The 14,623-nt window shown below is 44.4% G+C and overlaps 2 protein-coding genes across 2 annotated transcripts; both read left to right on the plus strand.

Annotated features, from left to right (window-relative positions):
- Positions 1-5,434: 5,434 nt before the first annotated feature.
- On the plus strand, positions 5,435-8,062 carry LOC115320304. Its single transcript, XM_042289006.1, has 4 exons — positions 5,435-5,449; positions 5,636-5,902; positions 6,481-6,640; positions 7,914-8,062. The coding sequence occupies exons 1-4, from the start codon at positions 5,435-5,437 to the stop codon at positions 8,060-8,062; spliced, it is 591 nt and encodes a 196-aa protein (XP_042144940.1).
- Positions 8,063-9,920: 1,858 nt separating this feature from the next.
- LOC115324702 lies at positions 9,921-12,642 on the plus strand. Its single transcript, XM_040206052.2, has one exon. The coding sequence runs from the start codon at positions 9,921-9,923 to the stop codon at positions 11,073-11,075; it is 1,155 nt and encodes a 384-aa protein (XP_040061986.2). The 3' UTR covers positions 11,076-12,642.
- The last annotated feature ends 1,981 nt before the right edge of the window (positions 12,643-14,623 follow it).

Below are 14,623 nucleotides of genomic sequence, written 5' to 3' on the forward strand. Positions count from 1 at the left end.
GCATCGCCCGTTTTCGGAGGCCAGCGAGGGTGTTGAGCAAGCTCTCGGGGGGGGGGGGGGGGGGGGGGGAGGGTGAGGGAGGGATGGAGGGAGGGAGGGAGGGGAGGGGGAGTTGGGCCTGCCCTCCGAGTGAACGGCCGTGGTCGAGGAGTCCTGGATTGGACTCCGGGCAACGGGTCGAGCCGCGGCGTACGAGCTCGTCCGACCGGCGATGATTCGACGCTAGTGTTCCCCCTGGCTCTGACAGTCGGCGTCCCCACTACCTGTGGACGTCCGTCTGCCGAGAGCCCTGGCCCCTGGCCCCGAACTCCTGCGACGACGGGTAGCGACGTGAGCTCGTCCGACCGGCGATGACTCCGCTCGCAGTTACCCCTTTGGCTCTCAGGTCGGCGGGCGATGCGGGCACACTGTGTCCGCGGCTCGCTTGACTGCAGTGTCTTGTTGGGGACCCCTGGTACTCAATAGGGAGTTTTCGTAGATCGTTTTCGCCGTCCCGCAAGGCCCTCCGCAACCCGCTACGATAGCGGGAACTCCACAGTCAAGGCTATCGGCGCGCGGGCGCAGTAGCAACTTCGTTGCGGAACGCTTAGCGGAGGGGGCAGCGCGGTCTACGAAAACTCCCTATTAATAAACGCTGTAAGATACCGGGATCATCGTTGTTGGCATGGCGTTGGCCAAACCCGGCGCGGCGACCGCGCTCGCTGGTAGCCGTCGGCCGCGCGGTGGGGCGGGCATCGGATACCCCTTTGAGCACCGGTCCTCAGACGTGAAGGTGCGTAACCCTCCCTCCTTTATTCCCACACCGGACAAAAGCTCACCCGACAGAAGCTCACCAGACAAAAGGTCACCAGTTTTTTCACAGACACAGACAAAATCTCACCTCATTTTTATTTATTTTTTATTTTTTTTTGCTACCAGGGCGAAACACTGGCTGGGATAAAGTGCGGACGCGATGAACATTGCACCATTTTTAGGAGAACTGGTACCCCATCTCATGCAAAGGTGTCGACAGATAAGCCATAACAGGCGGAGAAGCCACGATTTGAGGGAACAAAAATAGGTCACCGAAATTGAGTGGAGCTGCAAGCTTGATTCACTCAAGGTATGCCGAAGCACCCTTGTGCCACGCCGAAGAAACTTTGTGAATCGAAGTTCTTAACCCGAAGAGCGACCGAAGAGGCGAAGTCAGCCTTCGGTGACCTTGCTTTTTCATTGTGCATATGTCACGCTAAACGCGCACATAAAGATTAAGCAGAAAGTCTTCATGACTAATAATTTTTTTTTCTAATCTCAGGTTAATATTTGAAGTGGGTGAATGGTTAAGAAAATTATATTGTTTCCTTCGTTGTGCATCGTAAAAGTATTTAGAATCAAGGATTATCTCAGGGTGATGTGAAAGGGAAACTGAAGCAAAACTGTATTGAGTTGCCAATTTTTAAAAATATTTTGAAGAAACGGGAGTTGGGCCTTTTGGGCAAATACAAGACAGATGACCACTTTAGGAAGCTGTGCGGAATTTTGGATAGGCTGGCGTTGTTTCCACCACAGCTTGTGTTCGAAGGACTATCCTAAATCAGGGAAAAGTCTACCGGTGACATAAGGTGACCTGCTGTGCTACTTGATTGCACGTATGTCAACGGCCCCTTCCGTTATGCTTCTGCTCCTTTCCATTGGACCACGAATATCCGAGGGACATCTGGTTTAGATCCGAACGTCCATGACCCCAACGACCGAAACGGGACGTCCAAGGGACCAACGCGGGACGTGTATTTCAGGTTATAAAGAACGTCCATTTTCTCTGCTCCTGTGGATGTCCTCTAGATGGCCGCTTTGGGATTTGCCCGATAGATCCCGGGCATGATATCCTCTGGACGTCCATTGTAACACAACATAAATCACTTCGATTAGAGGGTCTAGGATAGTGCATTCCAAAAGCCAGAGCAGCACTGAGCAACCGGAAAGGCCCCCAAGTTTAAAAAACTAGCGAAAAGACAGCGAGTGGGCACGCAAGCTGGTGGTAGCTAGCCAATCGTGTCGAATAAAGCCTCTGCGCTCGCAGCATGCAGTCTCAGGTGTTGAAGTTGCCTCCCATGGCTTTACCTTCGGCTTTCAGATTTTCCTACCCTAAACTTATTAATTTAATGGTGATGCGTCCTGTTTTCATCCCGTGTGTTTTTGTTTCGTTTTTGGAGTTATTTGCTGGAGAGGCTGCTAGATCGCCATCGTCATCAATCCTGTTTTTCCGGCTCCTCTGCAGCTAGTGCGCGCGCGAACGTTTTGGCGGGTTTTCCACTTCTGGTTTCGTCGTCTCGAAAATAAGGTGAGTACTTCATTGTATTCATTTAGTCCGATATGTATCCTATTTACGTAAGAAATCGGCTATACCGCCATTGTCTACTGAGGCATGTCGTAGCGTAGTAGCCCGCGTTGACTGTGAGTACTGTGCCACCATGCCTGGATCACGGCCGGCATACGCCTGCGAGAAAGCCTCCCGAGAAAAAAGAAGAACTTTAGCGCTTCTTGAGCATGCCAGCAAGGACATACAGGAGGTCGAGTGCAACCCCAGTGAACGTCGTCTCGAGCAACGTAGCACGCCTGCCGCTGCTGAACATGCCTGCGGATCCTCGCGGGGGATCCGCGGGCATGTTCCGCGGATCCCCCGCGGGCGCACCAGATCAAAGGAGGATCCGCGGGCACCAGGCTAAAGGGGACAGGATAATTTCGATGGTGAAAATAGCAGTGCCACCAGATGCGTCGTAGAAACGATTTGCTGTGGCGATGAAAGGGTTATTCGGTATGGACAATATTATAATGTGGTGTGGTGCAAGAAAGCTGACACTACGGATGCTTGTCCTCTCAGCAACGAACGAGCAGGCACGGAAGAAGCTGGAGCGTAGCCAATACACATCGGAACTAAGCAGCGACTCAGAAAGGCCGCAAGGCAAGAGGATGCGGAGGCCACCGCCCCAGTGGTCGCAGTCTGACGAGGAACCAGTGCGACACAAGCCAACAAAGGCAGCCCCCCGAAAAGTGCCCGCAGTACTGGCAGATTTTCCTCAAGGTGATTTGCTAAAAAATGCATCCTGTCTCGTGTTACATAAGACAGCCCTGAAAGTAAGGACAACTTGCTGCAACCAATGCAGTGTCGAACACTTCTTTCCAAGGCCTTTTCACTCCTGAATCAAAGGAGGAAAGCAGTTCTGCAGGAAGACAAAGTAAGTGAGCTTCCTCATGCTTGGCTCACATGTGGCTCATATCGAGGCATCACGGTGATGCTCAACACTGCAACACTGCTCCTAGCCAGTGGCTTGGCAATAGTAGTCTTTACTATGATTCCTCCTAGAAGTTTTGAAAAAAAAAAAAAAAAGCTTCCTAGAAGCCTGAGAGTGGCGGTCAAGTCCGAGGCTTCAGGAGGTTATTTTTCAAGTTCTTTCTTCCAGCTCCGGTACCCATCATGATTTGTTGACACTCCCACAGGTTTGTCGTGTATGAACCGAAGTTGGTACCTAAACTTCAGTTAAGCTGCCGATTTCTAAATATTTCTGTTCTGCTTTTGGTATCCTTCAGGCTCCAGTGTGCCGGACGACCTGGGAAATTTCGCTCCTGAGATTTGTGTGCAAGGTAAATTCTTAAAAAAAAAAAACAATATGTGCTGCAATTGAGTTTATCCACAAACGAATTTCTAGGGTAGGAAGAAATGTCATAAGGTTTTCTTTGTTAAAATTCAGATATGTACAGGATTGGTTAAAATTCAGATATGTACAGGATTGAGCAATAACATTACCTTCAACTATTTTTGTATGCTGTGCAGGTAGCAGCCACTCGCAAGCGCCCTCAGATTCCTCCGAGAACTGCAGCATTTTAGGCACAGGTAAGCATTTTTGTAATTGTATAGTAATGATGAGATTTATCAAAAATTTAACCCAGGGAAAACTTATGCTATTGCTGTCATTTCATACACAGCGATAGTCCTATTAGGAATCGTAGCTAAATGTTGTGTTCTATTAAACACTGCGGGTCTGTGTTGTCATTACTCGCAAACATGAACAAGCACCGGTGCTGCTAGTCTTGACTTCTTTTTCTACAAAAGCTCTCTCTTTTTACTAAAATATCTATCGCTATATGTACCGGTGTCTAGCTAAGATGAGGAATTTTGCTCATAAAAATGTAATGCACTGTAATCAAGAATTAAGCTGTCTCATACCAAAGGAAGTTTACTGTACACAGGTTACATATTTTCAACCTCCTATTGAACAACCTCAATGAATTACGTTGTTTTATATTTCTTAACAATCTCATGCCTTGTAGCTCAGAAACGAGTTTCCTGGAATTGACTGCTTTTTTCCCTTTCACTTACAGACATAAGGAGCTTGCAGGAATCCAGTTCACCTGTTGAAGGTAGTATTGTTTAATCATCTCCTATTCGCAACTCCAAAGGCTTCAACGTCACCCAGCGGAAAAGACGTGAAGGATAGCAACAGGTTGTTCGTGCCTGTTCAACTGTGCTGCAAAAACTGGCGCAGCATGGCAACTAATACGGGTAACAGAGAAATGGGGATTAAATGTGAACCGTTGGAGCTGCGAATATTAATACAGAAAATTTAATCATATATATGCTTTTTACTTGGGCAGTAAACTTGTTGCACTACAGCCTTGCATCAATCAAACATTAAATTGCATTAGATGAGGCATGCTAGGGGAGATCTCCTCAAGATAACGTCTGGACATGATCATGGCTTGTTGACTAGTTCTGAGACCTTGTGAGATATATTATCAATATCAAGATAAATAATAGTACAACCTTTTTTTTGCATCCCCAGTTGATTGCAGGGAGCATATTGGCAGCGACTAAATTTTGCAAATCCCAGGTGCCAGGAATGTGTATGTTAAAAGACCAAAAATTTTGCTTCCCCTTAAATTTTATGAACTCTTCAATTCACGAACAGTAAGGGCATGCAAATGCTAATAGTCTCTTGGTATCTCTTTTTAGGAGTATCAGAAAGCTGTCTAGAGGACATTTAGTAGTCTTAAATAGCATTTCTAAAGCCTGTGTACTTGTAGGGCTTCAAGCAAGCGAGCTACAGGATCCACAAGGTCAGGGTAAATATTTTTCACATTCTTTCTGGTAAAATTTCATTAAGTTCTAGATTTGGGGTGTAGTGTAAAAAAAAGCAGGACCAAGAAATAAATGACGCTGACATTTGGCAAGCTGATTGTGCTGGCATGTTTGGTTTTGTATGCTGTGCCTCTTTTTTGTATTCCTGTTTTCTTCTGCTTCTTAATTTCTTTTTCTAACCAAAGATCGTTTTTTGATATATCTGGTTGCCATAAAGAGTTACGGATAAGGACAGCAGTGCTTCCAGTGAAAGGGATAACGTGAGCTATCTAAGCCTTCAAAAGTGGTGAAGCCTGAGTGCACAGAAATGTATTGGGCATGGAAGATCACAAGGTTGTGTTTCTAACTATACTCTTTTCTACTTTTTCCCCAAGCAATTAATTTGAAGCGTCATTCAAGATTATATGGACCTCGTCATTTTTGCCCTTTGGATTTGTTGCTCAATTTTTTTAAGTTAAACAATGGAGTAACTATGTAGTTTCATTGCAGGAATTGTGCCATGCCCAATAAAAATGCAAGTGTAAACTATCTCTATCCTCGTGTAAAATATATTTTCAATTGCTTTCCTTTTTCATACAACAAGCATTCAAGCAGCACGTCCTGCGGCTGTTAAACATCATGCGCTTCACGCTGCAGCAGCATGGCGAGATGCTCAACAAGCTCTGCGCAATCCTTCCAGTCCACGCAGTTATTGCACACCCATCCCTCGTCGAACAAGCGTTCAACACACTACTTGACCTCCTGGCCTTTGAGAAAGAGTTGGATGAAGAGAAGGCTCTACGTCTTGTAAGTATTTTACTTTAATACTGCTATACAGCTGTGCGGCTGTTTAAAGGGTAACTTGGCTTAACTTCAGTTTAAGAGAACACTTCAGTTGTCTTTTGCATCATATTGAAAACCACATGACACAATCCCCTGAAAAGTTCATTAGACATTGTACGTAGAGAAATGTTTTGATGGGTATGCAGCTGTTGTTCGGTTTCTATTAAGCAGCTGACCACCCAGTCAAGTGAGGTAAAAATGGGGGCGCTTAATTAAAAGCAAAAGATGCCAGAGCGAAATGATCAGCGATGACGCGCAGTTCTGCAGTGGCTGCTGAAGAAAGAAGCCGGGTGATTCTCGCTAGAGCAGTTCCCATTTCTGCCGCGAGAAAGCGAGCAACGAACTGGAGACGCAAATAGGCAACATGCGGTGCAGTGAAGAGCTCCGTCAGTAGTGCTGTATTTGCGTGGCCAACACTGCACTAGTTGCGTTCGAGACATTTTACCACAAATATTTTTTTTTCACATAATCATGCCTGGGTTATGCCATGCTTTCCTGAATTAAGTTACATTCACTCAAAATATCCCATGCTGTCTATGCAGGTTCATGAGCTCAAGCAACTCGGGGGCAAGACTGCAAGCAAGGCCACGAAGCGGATGCTGACGTATCTGCTAACTGATGAGCTAGCTGCACAGTTCTCGTGGATCGGAAGAAAGGGAAAACTCAACTTTTCAGTTTTAAAGACTGCCACTGCAATTACTGGTAAGCAAGAAACTTGAGAAAGTGACTATTTCGATGTCAAACAAAACTTATCTACAGGTTTACTCTTAGATGTACGACATCACTTTTAAAAAGCTCAAAAATCAAATTTTTTAATATTTGTCCATCTTCCATGTAAATAGTAGCTTACTTATTTTGACAGCAAGAAAAAAGTCACGTTTGTATTGTTTACCAGCTTTCCTGTGAATGTGAAAACATTTTCTGGCTATTTTCATCTCAGACATTGAAGCAATCATTGCTGAATGTTTACCTCCTTTTATGCTACTTACTAGGCCAATGGCAAAAGATGTGGGCCTTTCGAGCCAGTCACAGTGCCTGGGAAGACATTTTCTCTTGAGTTGGACCTTTCTGGGAAACTGAGACAACAAAAATCCCTCGCACTGCTTTTCCCTCACTTAAGTAATTTTGTCTTTTTACCAGGTTAGCATGAAATGGACCTGGTTTATGTCCTACATAATTCTGTACATTGAATCTTTAGATACTTTGCCCATTTTGAATAACTTGTGTGGCCTGTCATTCCTTTGTAAGATGCACATTTTTCAAGCAGAAGCAAGTTAGACACTAGACAGCATAAAATCGGTCTTGTAGTGTATGGCAACGCTGGCTTGTGTTGTGGATGAGCAATGTAGCCAGTGCGGTATGACTATGGTGCCCGGGACGCGTCTCTGACTGGTGAGTGGTAAGAAGTGACAACCGCAAAGCAAGCAGTTCATGCTGTCAATTGTCACCATTCCGGCAGTTGGTGGTGGAAATACCAGAACACCAATGGATGTAAGGATTTCTGCTGTTGCGACGTTTCGAACCGTGTCTGGATAGTTTTTGTCAGCTGACTGTCTGCTGAGCGAACTGCAACAGGCGTTTGCCCTCCTGCTGTGCCACCACCAGGGCGCAACAGGCAACAACACGAAGGTGTATGATGCCACGAGCCGGAAGACGAAAAGCCAAAAATAAAAACTCGATAAGCACACCAGGTGAAGATGCGTTTCAGGCACTGTAGTATGACTGCTAAGCTGTGTTTCTTTAAGTGCACCAAGCAGTAGTTAATTGCACAAGCGCATGCTGGTATGATTCTTACCCTAATTGGAATGGGGACAGCTAAGGACTCGACTCAGGATCCGTGGGTTCTGCCAAGCAAATGTTTGCTCCATGTGCTCTGAGCTGCCTTGCACTAACATGATCGACCACTGATCCCCTTTCTTTTTTCAAGCATTTTTGGGTATAGTGTTTTTAGTGTTATGCACTAATCTGGTTTCAGATGCTGCAAAGAAGTTGCCAGGAGGTAAAGATGCCATCGAGGACACAATCAAGTCTTGGCTTCGGCACGCCCCTGAAAGGGCCAAGGGCCAAAGGTGCAGAGCACCTGAAGCGCACCAAAATGAAGGTACGCTTTTCATGCATGTGTAGCCCTAGGGATTTGAAAATGTTGCTTTTATGAGGCCAGTGCAAAATAAATAAGATACCGTAAAATACTGAGCATCTGCCTACTAAATACTAAGCACCCACTCCCAAATTTTGCAACATCTGAAAAAGAATGCGCAGCACACACTGTGGGTTCGCTATTTTAGCAAAAAGTCCTCATCGAGGTAACTATCCACGCCATAGTCCGCTCTTTGCGCAGCTACGGTCGGGTTCGTCCATTCACTGCCTCTTGGCTCCGGTGGACGAGAGACTGCACCAACACAGTGAGTCCATTTTCGACGTGTCTATTGACTCATATGCCAACACGCTTCGCTCTAGGACAGTGAAAGTCTGGACGCTGGCTCAGTTGCTAGTATCACCCGGTCGGTTTCCCGCGCTGCCGCAATAGACAGATTCACGGGAAGTTGGAAGCCCACAAAGAAAAACCGAGCTCAATAGAGCAAGAGCTTCCGCCGACTAGAGCCTCCGGCCCAAGTTTGGGGCCGGCTTATATAGCCTTTCGGGAAATGGACGCGCCCTGGGGAGGCCGGTAGAAGTTTAGCCCGGAAACGGGACGCATCCACAATCACTCCCAAGGGTGCGCCGGCGGCACTTTCACCTTACGAGGGCGAGGGAGAGCTGTCCCCTTCGGGGAATACGGCCTCGAATCCTCGCATCTGGGAAGCCGTCGCTATGATGGCAACGACCCCCCATGGCCTGCGCGTGGCTAGGGCCTAGATAGGGAAGAGAAACCTAGTGATTTCCACAACACGTAGGAAAAATTGATGACCTAAAGAGCGCCCATTCCCCAATTTTTGCAATTATCTCCTTACTTTGAGTGGGCGCTTGCTCAGAATTTTATGGTAATTCATCATCCCACTGATTACTACAACCATATTGCTTAAATGCAGTTGAAGTTTTTTCAACCCCCTCTGTGGAACAGTAGCTAATGCATCCCATCCCAGCCTGAGCCATTCATTTCCCTGCCAGAGGCTGCGTTTCTTTAGGGCAAAACCCCCGGTGGTTAAACAAATCAGGAGACTGCCACTATGGCATTTCTCAGTGCTGAAATTTGGGCCATAAAACTCCAAATTTGGATTGCTTTGCAGAATCTCATTTGTTAGTGTACCCCAGCTAAACAGACGGGACGGAGGAAAGGAGACAAACAGGCGCTGACTATGGTGCCCGGTACCCCTTCCGTGTGCTGTTTAGCTTAACAATACTTTTTTATTGTTCTCTTGTTTAACCGCTACAAGCCGACAATGTCCTTGATAGCATTAATTTTTTGGCTTTCAGTTGAATAATGTATAGCAGCCACAGTTTCTTGTTTATTGACCTGCCAGTTTTTTCTTTTTTTGTGAGGGTGTATAATGCATACCATATTTTTATTCTTTTTGTGCACCCCTTTCTGGATAACTATTGTACTATATTTGGACCGTACTTTTTTTTGTCTAGAAAATAAAATGTACTCCCCTTTATCTTTGAATTTCTAGAGTCGGATTGAGAGGCCTTGCAGCACTTCCGACGCTGGAACACTGCGATCTAGAGTCGGATTGAGAGGCCTTGCAGCACTTCCGACACTGGACACGGCAACCCAGCCGTGATGATGTCGCCTAATGTACCACTACTCATGCAGGTTTGCACTTGGTGCCTACTCATCGCTTCGGGCCAAACGTCGTCTTCATCGCCTATCGGATATCGCGCTGACATCGCTCATCTGCAGTTGCTACACGTGGCCAACATCTACAGCGCACCCTTCACGGGCACGATGACGTCAGAAGAACTTCAAGAAGCAGCGCCACCACTGCCTATAAAGGAAACGCAAGCGGCTGCGGGCGTCAGTGGACACGGCAACCCAGCCGTGATGATGTCGCCTAATGTACCACTACTCATGCAGGTTTGCACTTGGTGCCTACTCATCGCTTCGGGCCAAACGTCGTCTTCATCGCCTATCGGATATCGCGCTGACATCGCTCATCTGCAGTTGCTACACGTGGCCAACATCTACAGCGCACCCTTCACGGGCACGATGACGTCAGAAGAACTTCAAGAAGCAGCGCCACCACTGCCTATAAAGGAAACGCAAGCGGCTGCGGGCGTCAGTGGACACGGCAACCCAGCCGTGATGATGTCGCCTAATGTACCACTACTCATGCAGGTTGGTGATAGAAAACATGTTTTTCACAGCGATTACCACTGTTTGATTGTGTTGCCGTGTCCACACACAATTGCAGCTTGTGTACGCGATTGTTTCTCTGTAGCAGGCCTGTTGCTCATACTAGCTGGAGATGTGGAGGAAAACCCTGGGCCTATTACGCAAGAAATGTTTAATGATATGATTCGGACACAAAAGGAGATCCTTGCTAAAATTACTGAGGTACAAGTAAAACAGACTTCTTCGGAAGAAAGTATGCTACAAATGCAAAACAGGCTACTTGCGATAGAAAAAAAACTTGAGAGCGTAGGTGAAACTGAGAACAGGCTTGCTAAACTTGAAAACTCTGTTAGTGGCTACGATGTCGAAATAAATACTCTTGTAAAACAAATTGATGACTTAGAAAATCGTTCACGACGAAATAACGTTATCGTAAGGGGAATTAAGGAAGAGTCTTCTGAAAACGAGGATGTACTAATGAGGAAAATCAACAATGAGGTGTTTGACGCTATACTAGGTCAAAAACTGAACTCTATCCAACGTATACATCGACTTGGAAAAAAGATGACTGGTAGAGATCGCCCTGTAATACTTACAGTTGGGGATTTTAAAGAGAAAATGGCTATCATGAAAAACTGTGTCAAACTTAAAGGTACCCAAATTAGCATCAATGAAGACTATTCCAAGAGGGTTGTTGAGCTTCGAAAGAACCTGTGGAATTCAACCGCAGAGGAGAGGAAAAACGGTGCCAAAGTCAATCTAGTCTTTGATAAGCTGTGGCTTAACAATGTTCTGTACGCCTGGAATGAAGTCAGCAATGAGAGATACAAGTGTCGCGTTCCACCGGAAGCAAATAACGAGTGACTAAAACAAAATGATTCAGCATGTTTTAAAATATTAAACATAAACGCCAGAAGTATTGCAAACAAGGTTGACGCGTTCGAAAGCATAATGCTAGAGCACGATCCTGAAGTGGCCGTAATTACCGAGACATGGCTTCATGAAAATATCTTAAACTCCGAAGTTACTCCACCGAATTATTCAATAATAAGAAAAGATAGAGAGGGAAGGGGAGGCGGAGTTGCTATTATGATTAAAAATAACATCAAATTTGAAGTCCTTGAGGAAGTACGGGATGTAGAAGCATTATGGATCAAGACAAAATTGAATAACCGTACAGTTTATATTGGTGGCGTGTACAGAGCCCCGAATTCGCCAGTTGAAATGCTGTTAAAACTAAGGGGCTACATGGATTCCAATTTACGTTACGGAGACAACATTTTGTTACTGGGAGATCTTAATTTACCTGGGATTGACTGGTCATCATATTCTCATGGAACGGCGGAAGTAGCTAGTTGCGATCAATTATTAGAACTTGTATTTTGCTATAACTTATCCCAGGTGGTAACAGATTACACTAGAGTATGTTCAACAACGTCAACAATTTTAGATCTAGTTTTTGTTTCCGAGAGTTTAAAACCATATTTTTCGAAATGTGAAACCGAAGAAGGCCTATCCGATCATAGGATGGTACTCGTCTCATTGAATGTTACCCCAGAAAAATCGCACAGTCATTCAAGAAAGATGTTTTTGGATTTTAGAAGTGCTGATGATGTAAGCGTACTTGATTGCCTTGAACAATCGTTTGATGATTTTATGTTTCTTTACCAATCAGATGCTAGCCCAGACACGTTATGGGACTATTTTTCAAGCATGACGTTACGGTGTATTGAGCGATTTATACCAAAGCGCCCTAAAAAAATCGCGAACAAAAATCCTTGGATTACAAGGGAAATAATCCACGCAAAACGACAACTGAAGCGGAGACGAGCGAGTTCACATGGTACAGGTGTAGAAAAAAAAACTTGCATTCAGCGATTGAGTCGGGAGCTGAGGCGTCTAGTTAGAGAGTCTAAAGAAAGGTTTTATAGTATAACACTTAAAAAATTCCTTAGCGAGGCACCTGAGAAGTTCTGGCGGTACGTCAACCCTTCGGCTAAGTTCCAGCAGCGTGCCTCTGACCCAAAAAATGAAAAGCAGAGCGTTGAAAATTTTAGCACTTTTTTTTCATCCGTTTTCACCAACGATGATGGAAATTTGCCAAGCTTTAGTGATTCTTCCAACAATCCTCCCATCAATAACTTAGATATAAGTGAGCAAGGAGTTTTTAACCTTCTACTTAACATCGACTCAAAAAAGAGCCCAGGTCCAGACGAAATTCCGAATGAATTTTTAAAAAGGTATGCTGAGTGGGTTTCTAAATACCTTACTATCATCTTTAGATTGTCTATGAGTAGCGGTTCTTTTCCCAGCGCTTGGAAAATAGCAAAAATTATTCCCATCCACAAGAGCGGTAGTGTTAATGACGTCTGTAACTTTCGCCCCATTTCCCTTACTAGTACATGCTCAAAGCTCCTTGAACATATCATATCTAAACACCTACTGGCTTACCTTGAAAAATATGACATATTATTTAAATCGCAGCATGGTTTCCGCAGAGGTCTTTCCACGACTACCCAGCTCATAGAAACTGTTCATGATCTCTCTCAAAGGATAAACTGTCGTGGTCAAACTGATGTAATATTCCTAGATTTCGCAAAGGCGTTCGACAAAGTATCTCACCCCAAATTGCTATTGAAAATCAGTGCTGTTTTTAAGAATCCAGCCATCACGAAGTGGTTTCCTCTTATCTTTCATCACGGAAACAGTACGTTAAAGTTGGGGGTAGCAAATCCACTATGTCCCCAGTTGTTTCAGGCGTACCCCAGGGCAGTGTCTTGGGTCCTCTTTTATTTTTGATTTACATTAACGATCTGCGCAATGACATCTCGGTTCCAATCAGACTATTCGCCGACGACTGTGTGATTTACAATAAAATTGAAACATCGGCTGATCAAGTCGAATTAAACTGTAACTTAGAAAAAATTAAAAAGTGGTGTCAAAATTGGCAAATGGTGCTAAATCCTGAAAAATCTGTCTTCATGTCTATTACGAGAAAAATAAATGTTTTGGCTTATAATTATTGCATTGCGGGTGCTGAGTTGGAGAGAGTTAAAGAACATAAATACTTAGGCTTAATATTTACTCCTGATCTAAAATGGAACACTCACATTGATAACGTATGCATCAAAGCTAATAAAGCACTGTGGTGCCTTCGACGAAACCTCGCTATTGCAACTCCTGAAATAAAAAGTCTAGCTTATAAGACACTGGTAAGACCCGTCATCGAGTATTCTAAAATTGTATGGGACCCATATACCGTCACAAATTGCAATAAGCTGGAGAAAATCCAGCGACTCGCATCCAGGTTTATTTTTAATAAATACAGCCACGTTCATTCCCCCACAAAACTATGTGAACTTGCCAATCTTCCTACATTTGAATCAAGAACGAAGTATGAAAGGTTAAAGTTTCTTTTTCAGATTATTCATAATTGCGTAAAAATAAGGAAATCCGAGTACTTTGAAATTTCCTCCACCGAATCCTCAAGACATCGTCATAGCATGTACATTCCTAATCCATCTGTTAAAAACGATTGCTTTAAGTACAGTTTTTTTCCGAGGGCTATTAAAGATTGGAATATATTACCTGATTCTGCTGTGTCATCTATGTCGCTAAATGAATTTCTGGACCGTGTCAGTGATATTATTGTATGTGCTACAAACTAAAACCACTACAGCTTGTGTAAAGAAATGTTTCACAACTACGAAGTGATATTCGTTTCGTAAACTGCCGAAATGACGAAGCCTCTCAATATGTCTGTAACCTTTGTGTATGCTTGCGTGTAAGCGTACATGTTTGTTTGTTATTGTCCTTTTTTTTCTCCACCCCTGTAATAGCCCTGTGCAAGGGCTGACAGTATCAATAAATGAATGAATGAAATGAATCAGCAAGGAGCAGAGTGCCAGCGGGGAGTAGGAGGTCAAAACAGCTTTCCTTTGTGTGCATCTGAGGTTTCGCTTGCAAACTTTATATATATCAGACCACAGCAGTTTCTTTTGAAGTTCATTATGCAAGGCCTCTTCTAGGTGCATTTGTTTTTTCTTTCATACTTGCCTTTCACTGCCTGTGAACATCGTTTCTGTGCTCTTGTGGATTTGCACCGCAATATTTTTTCGCACATCTGATTTCAGGTGGAGTGACTTTTTTTTTTACTTTTCAGTGTACAAGTTTTTGCTGTGCTTTTTTTCACAAAAAAAAGGTTCTTTAGGGAAGTTGCATATAGTGTGGTGCACCTTGCAGTGGTTAGCTACCCTTGGTAATGTTGCAGTAAAACCACTGTGATCCACTGTGCATTCCAGCTGAGGTGTTGTTTTTGAAGTTGCCTTTGATGACAGGTGAAATAGATTTTAATAGAAAATTTTAAGATTTTTTGGTTTGAATTTTTGTGAAGAAATGTGTTCTTCCTTACA

The sequence above is a fragment of the Ixodes scapularis genome, unplaced genomic scaffold, assembly GCF_016920785.2.
Source record: "Ixodes scapularis isolate PalLabHiFi unplaced genomic scaffold, ASM1692078v2 PGA_scaffold11__112_contigs__length_91849675, whole genome shotgun sequence".
In the NCBI taxonomy this organism is placed as follows: domain Eukaryota; kingdom Metazoa; phylum Arthropoda; class Arachnida; order Ixodida; family Ixodidae; genus Ixodes; species Ixodes scapularis.

Excerpts from the sequence above, each read along its gene's own strand:
- LOC115320304 (XM_042289006.1), top strand. Across the intron at positions 5,903-6,480 it reads AAGAGAAGGCTCTACGTCTT|GTTCATGAGCTCAAGCAACT; the intron begins GTAAGTATTTTA and ends CTGTCTATGCAG. Across the intron at positions 6,641-7,913 it reads GACTGCCACTGCAATTACTG|ATGCTGCAAAGAAGTTGCCA; the intron begins GTAAGCAAGAAA and ends ATCTGGTTTCAG.
- LOC115324702 (XM_040206052.2), top strand. The coding sequence starts at position 9,921 with ATGATGTCGCCTAATGTACCACTACTCATGCAGGTTTGCACTTGGTGC.